General features: G+C 38.2%; 1 protein-coding gene across 2 annotated transcripts in view; it reads left to right on the top strand.

Moving 5' to 3' along the window:
* Positions 1-1,217: 1,217 nt before the first annotated feature.
* The window catches only part of npepps (aminopeptidase puromycin sensitive), a 37,282-nt gene continuing 25,012 nt past the window's right edge, over positions 1,218-13,487 (top strand). Inside the window, exons 1-5 of one of the 2 annotated variants that reach the window (XM_022196536.2) lie at positions 1,218-1,601; positions 3,689-3,773; positions 3,986-4,063; positions 4,214-4,335; positions 8,435-8,542. In XM_022196536.2, coding sequence (XP_022052228.1) covers positions 1,299-1,601; positions 3,689-3,773; positions 3,986-4,063; positions 4,214-4,335; positions 8,435-8,542 — 696 coding nt within the window. In that variant the 5' untranslated portion in view covers positions 1,218-1,298. The remainder of the gene's footprint in view (positions 1,602-3,688; positions 3,774-3,985; positions 4,064-4,213; positions 4,336-8,434; positions 8,543-13,487) is intronic. The other variant, XM_022196537.2, reaches the window with a different exon arrangement.

Raw genomic sequence — 13,487 nt, 5'->3', positions numbered from 1 at the left:
AAGTTACCCATTATATAAACACCTCTCGAGGAAGTGTGTTAATTCTAGACCACATGACCTGCTCCACATGATGTCATTTCCTCCTGAAGGAAAGACTGGCAAGACTCCAATTCTCCAATTCACTACTATGCATACATACATACATGCATACATACAGACATACATACATACATACATACATACATACATACATACATACATACATACATACATACATACATACATACATAAAAAATTAGATCTAGGAATATACATGAAACAACCAGGACTGTAGCTTTCAACACCCTGACCTACTGAATGTAAATAAGACCTGATGCTGAGAAACCTGTATGTGCTACCTGTTGGACTCTCATAAAAACTGAGTTACTTTGACATGTAAACACCTTTTCCAGGTTTCTGAAACCATAGTGACTGGGATGATGAGATCAGTACATAACAACACACATATGAACAGAAATATAGACACTGTAATGACCAGTAACTTAAAATCCAGTGTAAATGTTATCAAAACCAGCATTACACATAAAATGGAGTTATTAATGTGCATGTAAATTTAATGAGAGAAAATGAAAAATCACCATATCTCCATACTTGGTCATAACTGAGACTGTTGTAACTGCTGATGCTGCTGACATAGTTAACTCAGTTGATAGAAAAACAACACTGTTCCACACTCTGTAAATCATTTCTGGGCTTTTCATGCTGTTGATCACAACATCTTGTTAAAGACAAGATTTTTTAATGGAAATTTTGCATGCTCCTGCAAATAATACATCTAAAAATGATTGTTGTTAAAGGGGTTCCCCAAGGCTCAATCCTGGGTCTACTGATATTTATCCTTTACGTTAAAAATGTATATTACAACTCAGTAGTGTACTGCCTATTTTTTAATGCTGGTGATGCTAATAAAACTGAGTTTTCTCCATTTTCTAGGCAACTTCGGATGACCTACAGACCTCCTTGTCTAACTTCACAAATTTTGTATTCAAAAACAAAATGTGTTTATTTCATGAGAAAGAAAATCATATCTATATGCCAAGTGGATATATGGCTGATTCAGCGCCATATTATAAATATCAGACAACAGATGTAACTACGAATTTGTCTTGAACAGAGAAAAAAGTAGACCAAAACAAAAACCGAATTGGATTGCTACACCGACACCGTGCGGTCATGCACTCAGGCGTACATTGAACGTGATGACGTCGTGTGTCTGTAGGCCGACGCTGGTTAGCTGGAGTTGTTTGGGCTGTAGGGGGAGAGAAGTGTAGCAGGCAGTGCTGAGAGGGTTTCATTTGATGTTGGTGCTCCTGGGCCGCACAGTTCCGCTGTCATTCGTACACAGAGTCACTACCTGCTGTCCATCCTCACTGTCGAGGCCCGTGTTTGTCAGCTCCGTGCTAATAAAATTCAGGGGGACAACTAGCGCTTCATATAGCACCGTCTTCGTTAGTGCAGCCGGCCAAAATACAGGAACCATGCCCGAAAGGAGGCCCTTCGTACGGTTACCAACTGACGTTTACCCCGTCAACTATGGCTTGTGTCTGAAGCCCGACTTGATTGACTTCACTTTCGAAGGCAAGCTGGAGGCACTGGTGGAGGTATGTTGTATCAAAACGCCTGACTACATATATGGATGGATTTGTTTGTGCATGGCGGGGATCTTGTTATGTAATCTGACCAGCTAACGTTACCAGTTGCTAGCTAATTTGCTGTGTTCGACTGATAAATTGTTAGCCACTAGCCCGCTTGCTGTCACTGACGGCAGACGTTAGCCAATATTAGCTGGAAGCTGCTAAGTAGCTAACCTTTCTGACAGGTTCGCACTGCCAGAGCAAGATCCATGAATGAGAAAATAACTGCTGAATGTTTCTGTGACAAGCCCCATGCTAATTGACGCTAGCTAGTCGGACTGTCCCGCGTATAGCAATAGACTTGCACTCTCATGTTAGCCTAGCCAGCTGCCTGTAACCGTGAACATTAGCCTGCTATCGGCGCCTGGCAATGCGCTTAATGTGTTTCAGGAATAGTTGGGCGTGTGCCGTCAACCTAAACCCATTTGAACGCTAGTGCATTACTTAAAGGCACTGACAGTTGATCTAATGGTGATTACTGAACTTGTTAACTAGCCAACTAGCAGCTAGCTAACGCTCGCCAATGTTTGCTAAATCATGGCAACATCGTGTCGCCCCCTCCCACCCTCTGCCTTCTCACTCATTCACTTAACTACGTTAGGTTATTTATACACCCAAATTGTGCTGACCGTAAAATCACAAGTGTTAACTCAATCTAAATTCTCGCTCATAAGATATGCCCTAGTTAAAGTTAAACTCGTCTTTCAACAATTTTTGTGTATATTTGCGTTTGCTAGCTTTAGTTAGCTTTAAATTGACCTAGCAGGCTAATGAATCAGTTGGCTTACTAAAGGCTGTAGTCAGTATGTTTGCTATTATATAACTAACACGCAAACCAAACAAACCAGTTCACTTTGCATTTATTTTAGCCGCAGAGTTTGTGCATACAGTGTGTAAATTGGGCCATTGTGCGTCAGACACCTGTCAGCTAACTGTGCTAACACCTGTGCCTGGTTGTAAACACTCACTCACCACACATCAAAAGGACAATCAAGACAGACCACATCATAATATAGCCTGAATGTGTATAATATACAAAAGTTGCTTTAGGTTTTTAAGTTACCTTTTGGTAATGGGATACAAAGTACTTAATTGATAAGGACAGAAACTAATTTAACAAAAGATAAAAGCAACCCCATAAAATATAAGTGTTTTGCAATTTAAAACGCAAACCCCACAGTTGATGAACTAATACAAGTTTGTCTTGATGTACAGCCCAAACCCAAAGATACACAGTTGGCAATATGTATAGATTTGTGTCATTAAGCCCTTAAATTTTAAAAGTGGAGAACAGGAAATGTTATCTTATAATAATTACTTATCACAACTGACATCATTCTCTTTTGATCAATTAACCATGTCTGGACTGAGTCTCTGAAAGCTGACTCATTGTTTCTGGTAGTTAAGTAAATATCCTTTACCCTCGGTTTGTACAAAGTGGTTAAAATATTGGAATGAATCTGAGCAGCAGGCATGGCACTTTGCCACTGACCTGGCATGTTTCATAATTACTGCCTCTCTGCTGCTTTGTCAGCCTCAAAGTATCTCAAACTGCAGCGGCGTCCAACCAGCAGTGCCACAAACTGTGAATGTCACTATTACTGCCCTCTCTGAAAACTGCACAGCAGCCAAGTGTGCCACTGTGTTTCATCCTCAATAAGCTGGACAGCTATGTCCACTGTTTTCACATCACAAGTCAAAAGCCTGCAGTTGGTCTTCTTTTCTTTGTTTTTTTCCCTATGCCTACTGGCTCTGTATCTGTGACCAGGTTTGCCCTTCAACCTTCGTAGGTGTATGTCACAATAGGTAAATTTATTCCCGTCTCAGCCATCTGACCCAGGTTTAGATTGGATTTATCAACAACACTACATTTTGCACTAATTTGACTAAATTTGAAGCAAATTCCAGCTTCTTTGCATACTCACTCTCAAGGCCAGGTGAAGTGTTACGATTTACTTAAACTTTACCTTTCCCACACCAATTGGGAATTGAAAATATGGCATAGGAGAGATTATCAAAGTATAAGATGAGCTGTTTTGTGTCAATATTTACAGGTTACACAAGCCACAAATCAGATTGTGATGAACTGTGCTGACATCGACATCATCACAGCTTCCTTTGCACCACAGGGAGGAGAAGGTGAGGGCCAGACTTTGTCAGCTTTTTTCTCTCGTTTTCTTTGTTGGTGACATTGTCATGAATGAAAATGTTTTTTGTTTTGTTATTTCATTTGACTTCACTTCTATCTGACTGAAAATCTTTGTAGGTATCATTTCCTGAAGGAAGCAGCTTGCGTTGTGTTGTGGCACTCAGACTGTCCTTTTCTCTCTCTTTGTTTCTTTCCTTTTTAGAAATCAATGCTACAGGCTTCAACTATCAAAACGAGGATGAGAAAGTCACCCTGTCATTCCCTAGTGCTCTGCAGAAAGGTAAGAAGGGACTTCACTTGGCCCTGCTGTTGATTGTCCCTGCTTTTGTAACAACATTGTACCATCATTGCTGTTGAAGAATAACAGATTTTCCCCCATTTGGTCGTGGCTGAATGAACAGTTCAACTCTTTCTGTGCACGCCTCCTCAGGCTCTGGTACGTTGAAGATCGACTTTGTCGGGGAACTGAATGACAAAATGAAAGGATTCTATAGAAGTAAATATACAGCTGCTGCTGGAGAGATCCGCTACGCTGCTGTAACACAGTTTGAGGTGAGTGGATAGCCTCAGGAAAATCAGATGTTTTGCGTCACTCTTTCTTTGCCTGTATTGCAACATCGAAGGGTGATCCAGCCATGTGACTCGTTTTGGTATTTAGAGTTGTAATAATAATAGATTTTATTTGTCTGTGCCTTTCTTGACACCCAAGGTCACTTTACAGGAAGACAAATGCAACAGAACAGATCAAAACCATACATAAAGAAAGAGGCAGTTAGAGAGAATAGTCTTGAACAGATGAGTTTTGAGTCAGGATTTGAAAGAGGCAGAGAATCAATACTTCGAATGTCCAAGATGTTGTCTTCAAGATAAGGCTTTTTCTTCACATTTTGTTCTATTTATGTGTGTTTTCAAAATGGTGCTGTGTTTACATTTGTTTTCTGGGCAGAAGAGTGTGGACACTAGTCAGGAGACTTTTCTTAGAAGCTCACTTTCTGTCACCTGCAGTGGCACAATCTGTGTTCACAAATTGTATTTGTTTGAAGTGTTAATGTTGACATGATCCCTCCATATTCATTCCATGTAAATATGCCTTAAACATAAACACAGATTTCAGGAATTAGCTTGACAGTAGACTGATGACCTTTATGTAAATATTAAGATGTTGTTTATGAGAGTTTTATAGTTTAAGTCAAAAATAATTACTGCAAAAGTAGTGTATGCACATAATACTAGTATTGTTTTTTCTACTATATGTTGTGTGGTCATTCTGTGTCAGTTTATACAGAATTCAGGAAATATGTTGCTGGACAATCAGATTTTATTTTATCTTCATAAATGTGTTCATTGGGTCCGAAAACAAAACGTTTTTCTAAATGTTTTCAGACCTGAGGATATTTGTATTTATGACCTCAGAAGATAATTATCTGAGAAGTTCATGGTGTTTATAGTGCTGTAACAACAAGACAACAGAGAAATAAAGCAATGCTTCAAAGTCTTCATTTCTCAAACACAAATGCGGCCTCTGCCTTTAGCCATTGAATCATTTGCATTGGCTAGAAACGATTTTTTCGGTGTCTTAGCCAAATTTCATCAATCAATCAATCTTTATTTATAAAGCCCTTTTCAAGTCAGGGAGCAGCTCAAAGTGCTTTACATAAAAACAATACAACAATTAAAAGCACTTAATACAAGAGATATAAAAACAAGCATACACACACACATACACCTACACATAAACACACACTCACACAAACTCCACACTTGAGGAAACGCAATCTCACACAGTGGGGAAGCAACAGAGAATGAGGTATAGATTAAAATGGAAAAAATAGGATATATAAATGAAAGCAATAAAAGCAATAAAAAATTAAGATAAATAGGTAAAAGGATATATAAATAAAAATAAATAGGATATATAAATAAAAGCAATAAGAGCAATAAAAAATTAAATAAATACAAGGAATAAAAGACTTCAGACCGGACTGAAGCCGACGTAAAAAATAAAAACACGATAAATAATAAAATAACACAAGTAGCTAAAACCAGACTAAAAGGTTAAAATAATAAACAAATAAATATAGTTTAATCAAAAGCCAAGCTAAAAAGGCTGCGAGAGTTGTATTTCTGGTGACATTGAGCACTTAAAATTACTTTGTTAGTAAGACTTTAAAGTGCAATTACAAAAATGTCAAGGTCTGAAAACATGAGATTTTCAAAATTTAGGCAAAACATTTTACAGAACTTCTTGTTTTGGTTCAAAATAACGTTTGAACAAACTCTTAAACTGTGAGATGGTGGAGCAACAACGCTTTCTGAAATGGCAGGACTGACCCTCTTCTTTCCTGATGTTTCAGGTCAAATGTTTTTGTGGATTGGGGTTGAAATCCCTAAAATGCATTCTATTTAAAGCTGTCACAAGTGGGCACCTTTTCAAGAAAATGAATGAAAGTCTCACATATCCACAGAATGTGTCTTTCAATTTTCTGCTCAAACGCGAAGAAGGGTAGTTTCACAATGAATGTATAACCACTGGTTTTAGTCGTGCTCTAAAGAAGTTGCTTCAGTGTGTGTAGCTTTCAGTGCAGCTGAGTTGCTGCTGTTCACATTTTCCGATGGAAGAAGACTGTGTCTGCTCTGTTCAGTGATTGGCAGAGCAGCACACCTGGAGTAAACTTGAACGAGTGTGTGAGACCAAGACTATCTGTTGCGTCTACCTTCCTCTCTGAGTGATTATTTCACATGGGAATATCACCAAATATCAAGACACAGCTGTTGTTTTTAATTCATGTATGTTGAATTTGTAAAACAGTGCAGTTATAAAGTCAGCAAATCAGCAGCTTGGACATGGCTCTGAAGTGCACTCAGTGTTGCACATCGTGTGGGTAGAATGGAAAGGAGAGCTTAAGAGTGAAGTTCAAAAACAGCTCTCATGTCACAATGCAACGCCTTAAATAAATGGATTTTCATTACCTTTGGGAAAATTACCACATAGAGGACATAAAGGCTTTAATATAACAGTAAGGTACATTTTTAATGTACTGAAAATGCACAGTGATGTCAACACGTCTTCTATATTGAGTGACAAGGATATAAAAGCAAATGTTAGCATCGGCTTAACATGAACATAGACAGGTAGCAATAATGTGACTGACTAATGCTCGACATTGTGGCCCCAGCACGTGGACAGATTACATTTATTTACTTGTTTTGGAATCTGTAAATAGGTCAGCTTTGCTCCGGTTCTAGCCATTATCAGGACTGTGTTTTGGAGAGCATCATTTAAGCCTGTTAAAGTAGGATAAAGTTTATGATTTTTTGAAGAAAAAAAAAAGCAACATATGACAGAAATAAATATGGTAGGTTTCACATGTAAGTTGAAGTAGTTTCTTAGTTTTCCCAATGAATGGACATTTAAAAAGCATTTGATTTAATTTGTACATTGGCCTGGCCATTGTAATGTGTTCATTCAACTAGCGGAGAGACTTGACGTTCTTAGCAAATATGTGCACGTATCAGTATCAGTGGTTCTGATGAAAACTTTGTGAGGTAGTGCACTTGCTCAAAAGTCTCTGAGATTGTCACATATTTATTCAAAGAGCAGGTAAAAAAAAAAAAAAACGGAACCATTTAAAGTTATGTATTTGGTGGTGTTAACTTTTTTTGTTAGCACTTCTTGCATACTGGCTTGTTTGTGTCTTTTGTCTGTGTTCATTTCAAATCCATTTTCCAACGGCACTCATGCTGCTTTGTTTATCCACTGTATCCAGTTGTAGAGGTCTGCATTTGCCATCTTTATAATGCCATAAAAAATCGCTATTCAAATGACTTGAATGAAACAGTGATGTTGAAACAGTTTTGCAAATTCAGAACTGATAGGTTTTGACAAATTGTCAGTTGGTGCATGAATTGTGCAGACTTTTTGCTTTGGGAAAGATCAAAAATGACTCAAAGGAAGCTCTGTGCAATGGGATTGATTGTTGTTGGTTCACTCCAATGGGATCGAATCAATGCAGAGTTCACACTGGTTAGAGCTTCTGCACAAATTTTTCCTAATCAAATGGAAGTCAGATGTTATGCCGTGTTCTTAACAATGCTGTCAATCTTAGAGACAGCTCCTTCACCAAGTTATGAGCATGTAAGGTGCTTTGTTACCTTTCCAGATGTGAGGCTCTTCGCTGTGGATGTAGTGTCTTTACTACACAGCTGCTAACTAGCCTTTTTATGAAATTTCACCAAAGTCGGTTGGGTTGTTTTTGCGTCCTCTGCTGACAGTAAAACCACCAGACACTGTAAAACAGACACAGGTTGAAGTTGTAAAAAATGGTCGTGACCATAAATGAGTGATGTTGCTTTGATCCCACCAGCTCTCTACATCCATTTACTGTCATAGAATTTTCGTTTTATCGTTTTTGCTTTAACAAATTTTCTTTCTGTGTAGTTATGTGCCTATCTTCTGTACCTGTTTGCCTGAGTGCCATGTTAGAATCAAGTGAAGGAAGACAAGTGAACTCTAATCTCTCATTTAGAATGTATGTTCATGATGTCTGTGGCCTGCAGTCCACCTTAACTGGATCTGAATACAGCCTGAGTTTGTCTGGATCCAACACACTGCATCTCACTTTGTGTCCTCTTTTCATCTGCTCTTCTCCAGGCTACGGACGCTCGCAGAGCTTTCCCCTGTTGGGATGAGCCAGCTATCAAAGCCACCTTTGACATCGCTCTGATAGTTCCCAAGGACCGAGTAGCCTTGTCAAATATGGTACGTGTCATATGTTCACTCCTCCCTCTGAGAAACTCCAGACCTCACACTGCCTGAGTCACTCTCTGCTGCTAAGTTTCTTTCATGTGTGTTTCCCCTCCTTTCATTCCCTCTCTTTTTTCTTAGTTGCTTACATAACAGAGGGCAGACAGTCATTGCATATTCTACCTCTGGCTAATATTATGTTCATCCTTATGTGAAGTGTAATGAATGTACATGTACAATAAGTTTGGTCGTTTTCAGGAAATTTCTCCTAAATGTCATTTGTCAGAAACAGACACACTGTCTTCAGCAGTCTTAACTGAAAGTGTTTGCAGCTAAATTGCATCAGCAAACATCATCTGGCTTAGATTATTTCAAACAACGCCCCTCCAGGCTAATACGATTCATCTGGACGGTGACTGTGAAGCTAAATTTGGGTCTCTTTGACGACTGACTAAATATGAATGACATGAAAGCAGTCTGTCTTTAATAAAGTGTGGTTTTTATGGCCTTTTCTAGAAGATAGGTCTAAAAATCATGTTGTGGAATGTAGTTTACAAATTTAAATATACCGTAGGTATTTATAACCAAACATAAAAATATTCAGCAATATAAATTATTATTTAGAAATAATAATTATAGTATGAATGAATGATTACTGCCTCTCTGCGGTTACAAAAATTACAGTACAATAATTTTATTTTGTGTGTTCAATTACCAAAAAATATTATACCTTCTTACAGTAAAGTAAACAAACAAACAAAAAAAATGTGTGTGTGTAGTTTTTACAAGTTCTGTAACCAAAAAAAGAATAGGCAGAATCCAAGGCTTATTTTGCTTATCCTATAGACGGCTTGTAGTGTTTACTAACACAAGGTATGTGCGCGCAGACCCGGTGCAGAAAGTGAAAAGTTCATGCGCGTGTTTCACATATACAACAATGGCACAGCCGAAAGTTATTGTTAAGAAATCGTACCTTGACGAGCTGTCACCTGCCAATCGTACCTGTTACTTAAACAAGTTGACACTTAGTACAGGTACGCAACTACCGGAACCGTACTCCTTGCCGCAACAAGAGTGGTTATGGGATATGAGGCAATGGCCTAATATTTAGTGGCCGGACATCTATTTATATTTAATCAACTCGCCAAGCGTTTACACGAAAGAGAATTTAAAGGTATACAAATCCCTTGATGCTGTTAATTTCATGCTTTGCGGTCACGTACAAGAACTCACATACCATCCAGTATCAGAAACGTGGTGTGAGTGTACAAATTACCTGTCAATTTTGTTCTTAGCTTTGGTGCTGTTGGCACTGTCACGCCTGTGAGGAAATACCGAAGGCACGAAATCAGTCTGAATCGTCAGATGCACGACCTGTTAAAATAGTATTTATTGTAATTATTAAAGTCCCATAAAACAAAATAACAAGGCTAAGTCAACAAACATATTCATTGCGGTAATGACAAAACCATCGCTCACATGCACGATAATGATATAAAGGATTTTACAAATATAAATCAAAACTGAATGACCGTTTACCTGAAATGAAATGTGCACTGCAAAGCCGTGCATTCTTTATTTGTGCCTCCGACCAGTTATCCCGGTTGATCGCACGTAGCCACAACTGCCTTCGATTTTGTTGAAACGGATGAGCCCCTCCAGGTATTGAATAAAACTTTAAATGAGGGTTGTCTTTACTTCGATTCTGACAGCCGACAGCACAACAAGAAGGCATATTTAGCGTAATATGTGTATATAATGTGTCTAAATATCCCGAGTTGGCTAGCTAAACAAGCTTTGTTTTGCACCGGGTCTGCACGCGCAGCTGCCTAATTAAGTATGCATACATCATTTGAAATCCATCTGTACAATCCATAAAATCACCCAGCATATCAGTAATACAAGAAAGAAAAGACAAAGAAAAAACAAAACAAGATTTTACTCATTAGCAGACAAATCTTGCAGTACTGCTGAATGCTCTGCATAGGCTGAGGCTAGTCCATATCTTGACCTTTTGTGTTCACATACCTGCTGCAATTTATATTGTCTTCAAGTATCCTGTGACCCTTATATTCTGATAAGACGATCCTGAATTTAGCTTGACTGTGTAATAGTACAAATGCTGTCCAGTGAATACTGGTAAGATCAATATTTGCCCTTTGACATAGGTCCTGGAAAGGATTCAGGTTATGTGCTCACTCGGTGTGCATGTTATAGAGTAAATCAAGTCACAAAGTGTGGCTAAATGTCTTCGATTTATCCCAACACTTGATAGATATCACAACAGCTAACTGACACGTGATGACAGGTTGTAGCAAACAGATATTTTATCAATCCATCCATCTATCCATTATCTATACACCACTTAATCCTCATTGGAGTTTCAGGGGAGCTGGAGCCTATCCCAGCTGACTTGGGATGAAGGCAGGGGACACCTGGACAGGTCACCAGTCTGTCACTGGGCTACATATACAGACAAACAATCACACTCAGATTCACACCTACAGACAATTTAGAGTTACCAATTAACCTCAGCATATTTTTGGACTGTGGGAGGAAGCCGGAGAAAACCCACGCATGCACAGGGAGAACATGCAAACTCCATGCAGAAAGATCCCAGGAAAGCCGGGATGCAAACAGGGATCTTCTTGCTGCAAGACAAAAGTAGATATTTTCTCATCTTCTACAAGTCCCTTAAAATACCAATACCATCAAGAAACGTATACTTTGCTACTAGAGAATGAGTTCCAAAGCCTGATTTATCTTATTCCTCTTTGCCACAGAGCTCTGTTGTTGGCCAAAAGCTAACAGCACATAAATGAGGTACAGTGTTGCACTCTGATGTGCTCTCAGGTTTAAAGAGACCAAGCCTTAAAAAAGGCAATCAAAAGTAAACTCTACACTGACAGGATTATATACAAAAGTCTCAGAAATCGTGTGCTTAAAGACATGAGAGTCGCCAAAAGTAATTTTTATGTCTCCACAATCACGCAGGCTCGAGGAAATCCATCCATGATGTGGAGAACAATAAATAATATTGTCAAACCAAAAGGAAAGCAAGTGAATATGTATGAACTTAAAATTGGAGATGAGCTTGTAAATAATAGTACTCAGATAGCACAGGTATTTAATAATTATTTTGTTTCATCCGTTGAGGAATTGGCTAACTCCCATGACTTGAGGGTAGACTATCAGCAATTAAAAAATGAAAATAGTAATAGGTTTTTACTTGAAGAAGTAACTGAATCAGAGGTGCTGAGAGTGATAGAAACAATTAATAATAGCCATGCTAAAGATCTTTTTAATATTGACGCTTCACTTCTTAAGAGGAATAAAGAAATATTGGTAAAACCCCTAACTCATTTGGTTAATCTTTCCTTTAAAAAAGGAGAATTTCCAAATGACTGGAAACGATCAAGGGTTATACCCATATTTAAATCTGGAAAAGCAAATGAAGTTTCTAACTATAGACCAATTAGCATTTTGCTGATCTTCTCTAAAGTGTTGGAGAAGATCGTAGCAAACCAATTAATGTCCTTTTTTCAGTGCAACAACACACTGCATCCTCTGCAGTTTGGATTCCGGCCTCGACATTCAACCGAAACTGCCAATTGCTATTTTATTGAACAACTTAAATTAGCAATTGACAAAAGAGAAGCAGTCGGAGCAGTCTTTTTGGATTTAAAAAAGGCCTTCGATCTGTTAAATCACAATGTACTTCTACAGAAATTATCTAGGTTAAACTTTGATGAAATAACATTGCAATGGTTTAAATCATATTTGCAGCAAAGACAACAGTGTGTAATAATAAATAATGAAAAATCATCTTATTTAGCTCTAAATACAGGAGTCCCACAGGGATCTATACTTGGTCCACTTCTCTTCTCACTGTATATAAATGATTTACCAAATATCTGTCCCGGTGCTGGTTTCCAGATGTATGCAGACGATGCAGTTGTTTATGTGAGCAGTAAAAATGTTGAAGCCATAACTGCCCAGCTGCAGAGTCATTTAGATGCTGTGTCAGTTTGGTTTCAAAATTCAGGGCTCACCTTAAATGTCAATAAAACGGTGTCAGTTTGCTTTTCCTCAAGATGTCGTCCATATGAGGAACTGCACCTGACAATTAATGGTCAAGTCATTGAACAAGTAAAGGAAGTAAAATATCTGGGTCTGATTTTAGACTCCCATTTAACATTTGAAAGTCATATTAAAAAGATAATAAGAACAGCCAAGGCAAATCTGTACACCTTTCGACACATAAGGGACTGTTTATCATTTCAAGCAGCTAATGTGTTTATGCATGCTATGATTTTTTCCCATCTCAGTTATTGTATAACTTCCTGGTCACAGGCAACGATCACAGCAATTAGTCCAGTAAAAATGATCTATAATAGAGCCTTGAAAATACTGGCTAGAAAATCTGTTAGAACCCACCATTGTGAAGTTTTGCAGAGGTTGCACTTTCTTAGTATTGAAAATTTTATAAACTTCTGTAATTTAAAACTAATGTATAAATGTCTGTACAATCAAGCCCCTGAGGTTCTTGGACAGTTCATTGTTCCACTTAGAGCAACAGGCTCAAGAACACGCGGAGCCTTTAATGGGAATGTGAAAGAGCCTAGGAGAGACACTGTGTTTGGAAGATCTGCTTTTTCTGTTAAGGTTGCTAAACTGTGGAACTCTCTGTCACGCGAACTGAAACAAGACCTAGATCTAGGGGCTTTTAAAAATGAACTGAAGCGGGTTTTAAAAGGGGATCAGGTCTGCAACCATTTTTAGATTGATCAAATGTATTTGTTTTTGTATTAATGTTGTTGTTGTTTTGTTTGTTTTTCTCTTTCTCTCCTCTGTAAAAGCCCTTCTAGGGACGGACTTTGCAAATTAGCTCTGGCTATAAATGTCATAGTGTTATACATGTTTATTGTATACACTGGTCCCTATTAAATAAACAATAAAT

This window comes from Acanthochromis polyacanthus, chromosome 3 (genome assembly GCF_021347895.1).
Source record: "Acanthochromis polyacanthus isolate Apoly-LR-REF ecotype Palm Island chromosome 3, KAUST_Apoly_ChrSc, whole genome shotgun sequence".
In the NCBI taxonomy this organism is placed as follows: Eukaryota; Metazoa; Chordata; class Actinopteri; family Pomacentridae; genus Acanthochromis; species Acanthochromis polyacanthus.
This window is presented reverse-complemented; position numbering and strand designations above follow the sequence as displayed.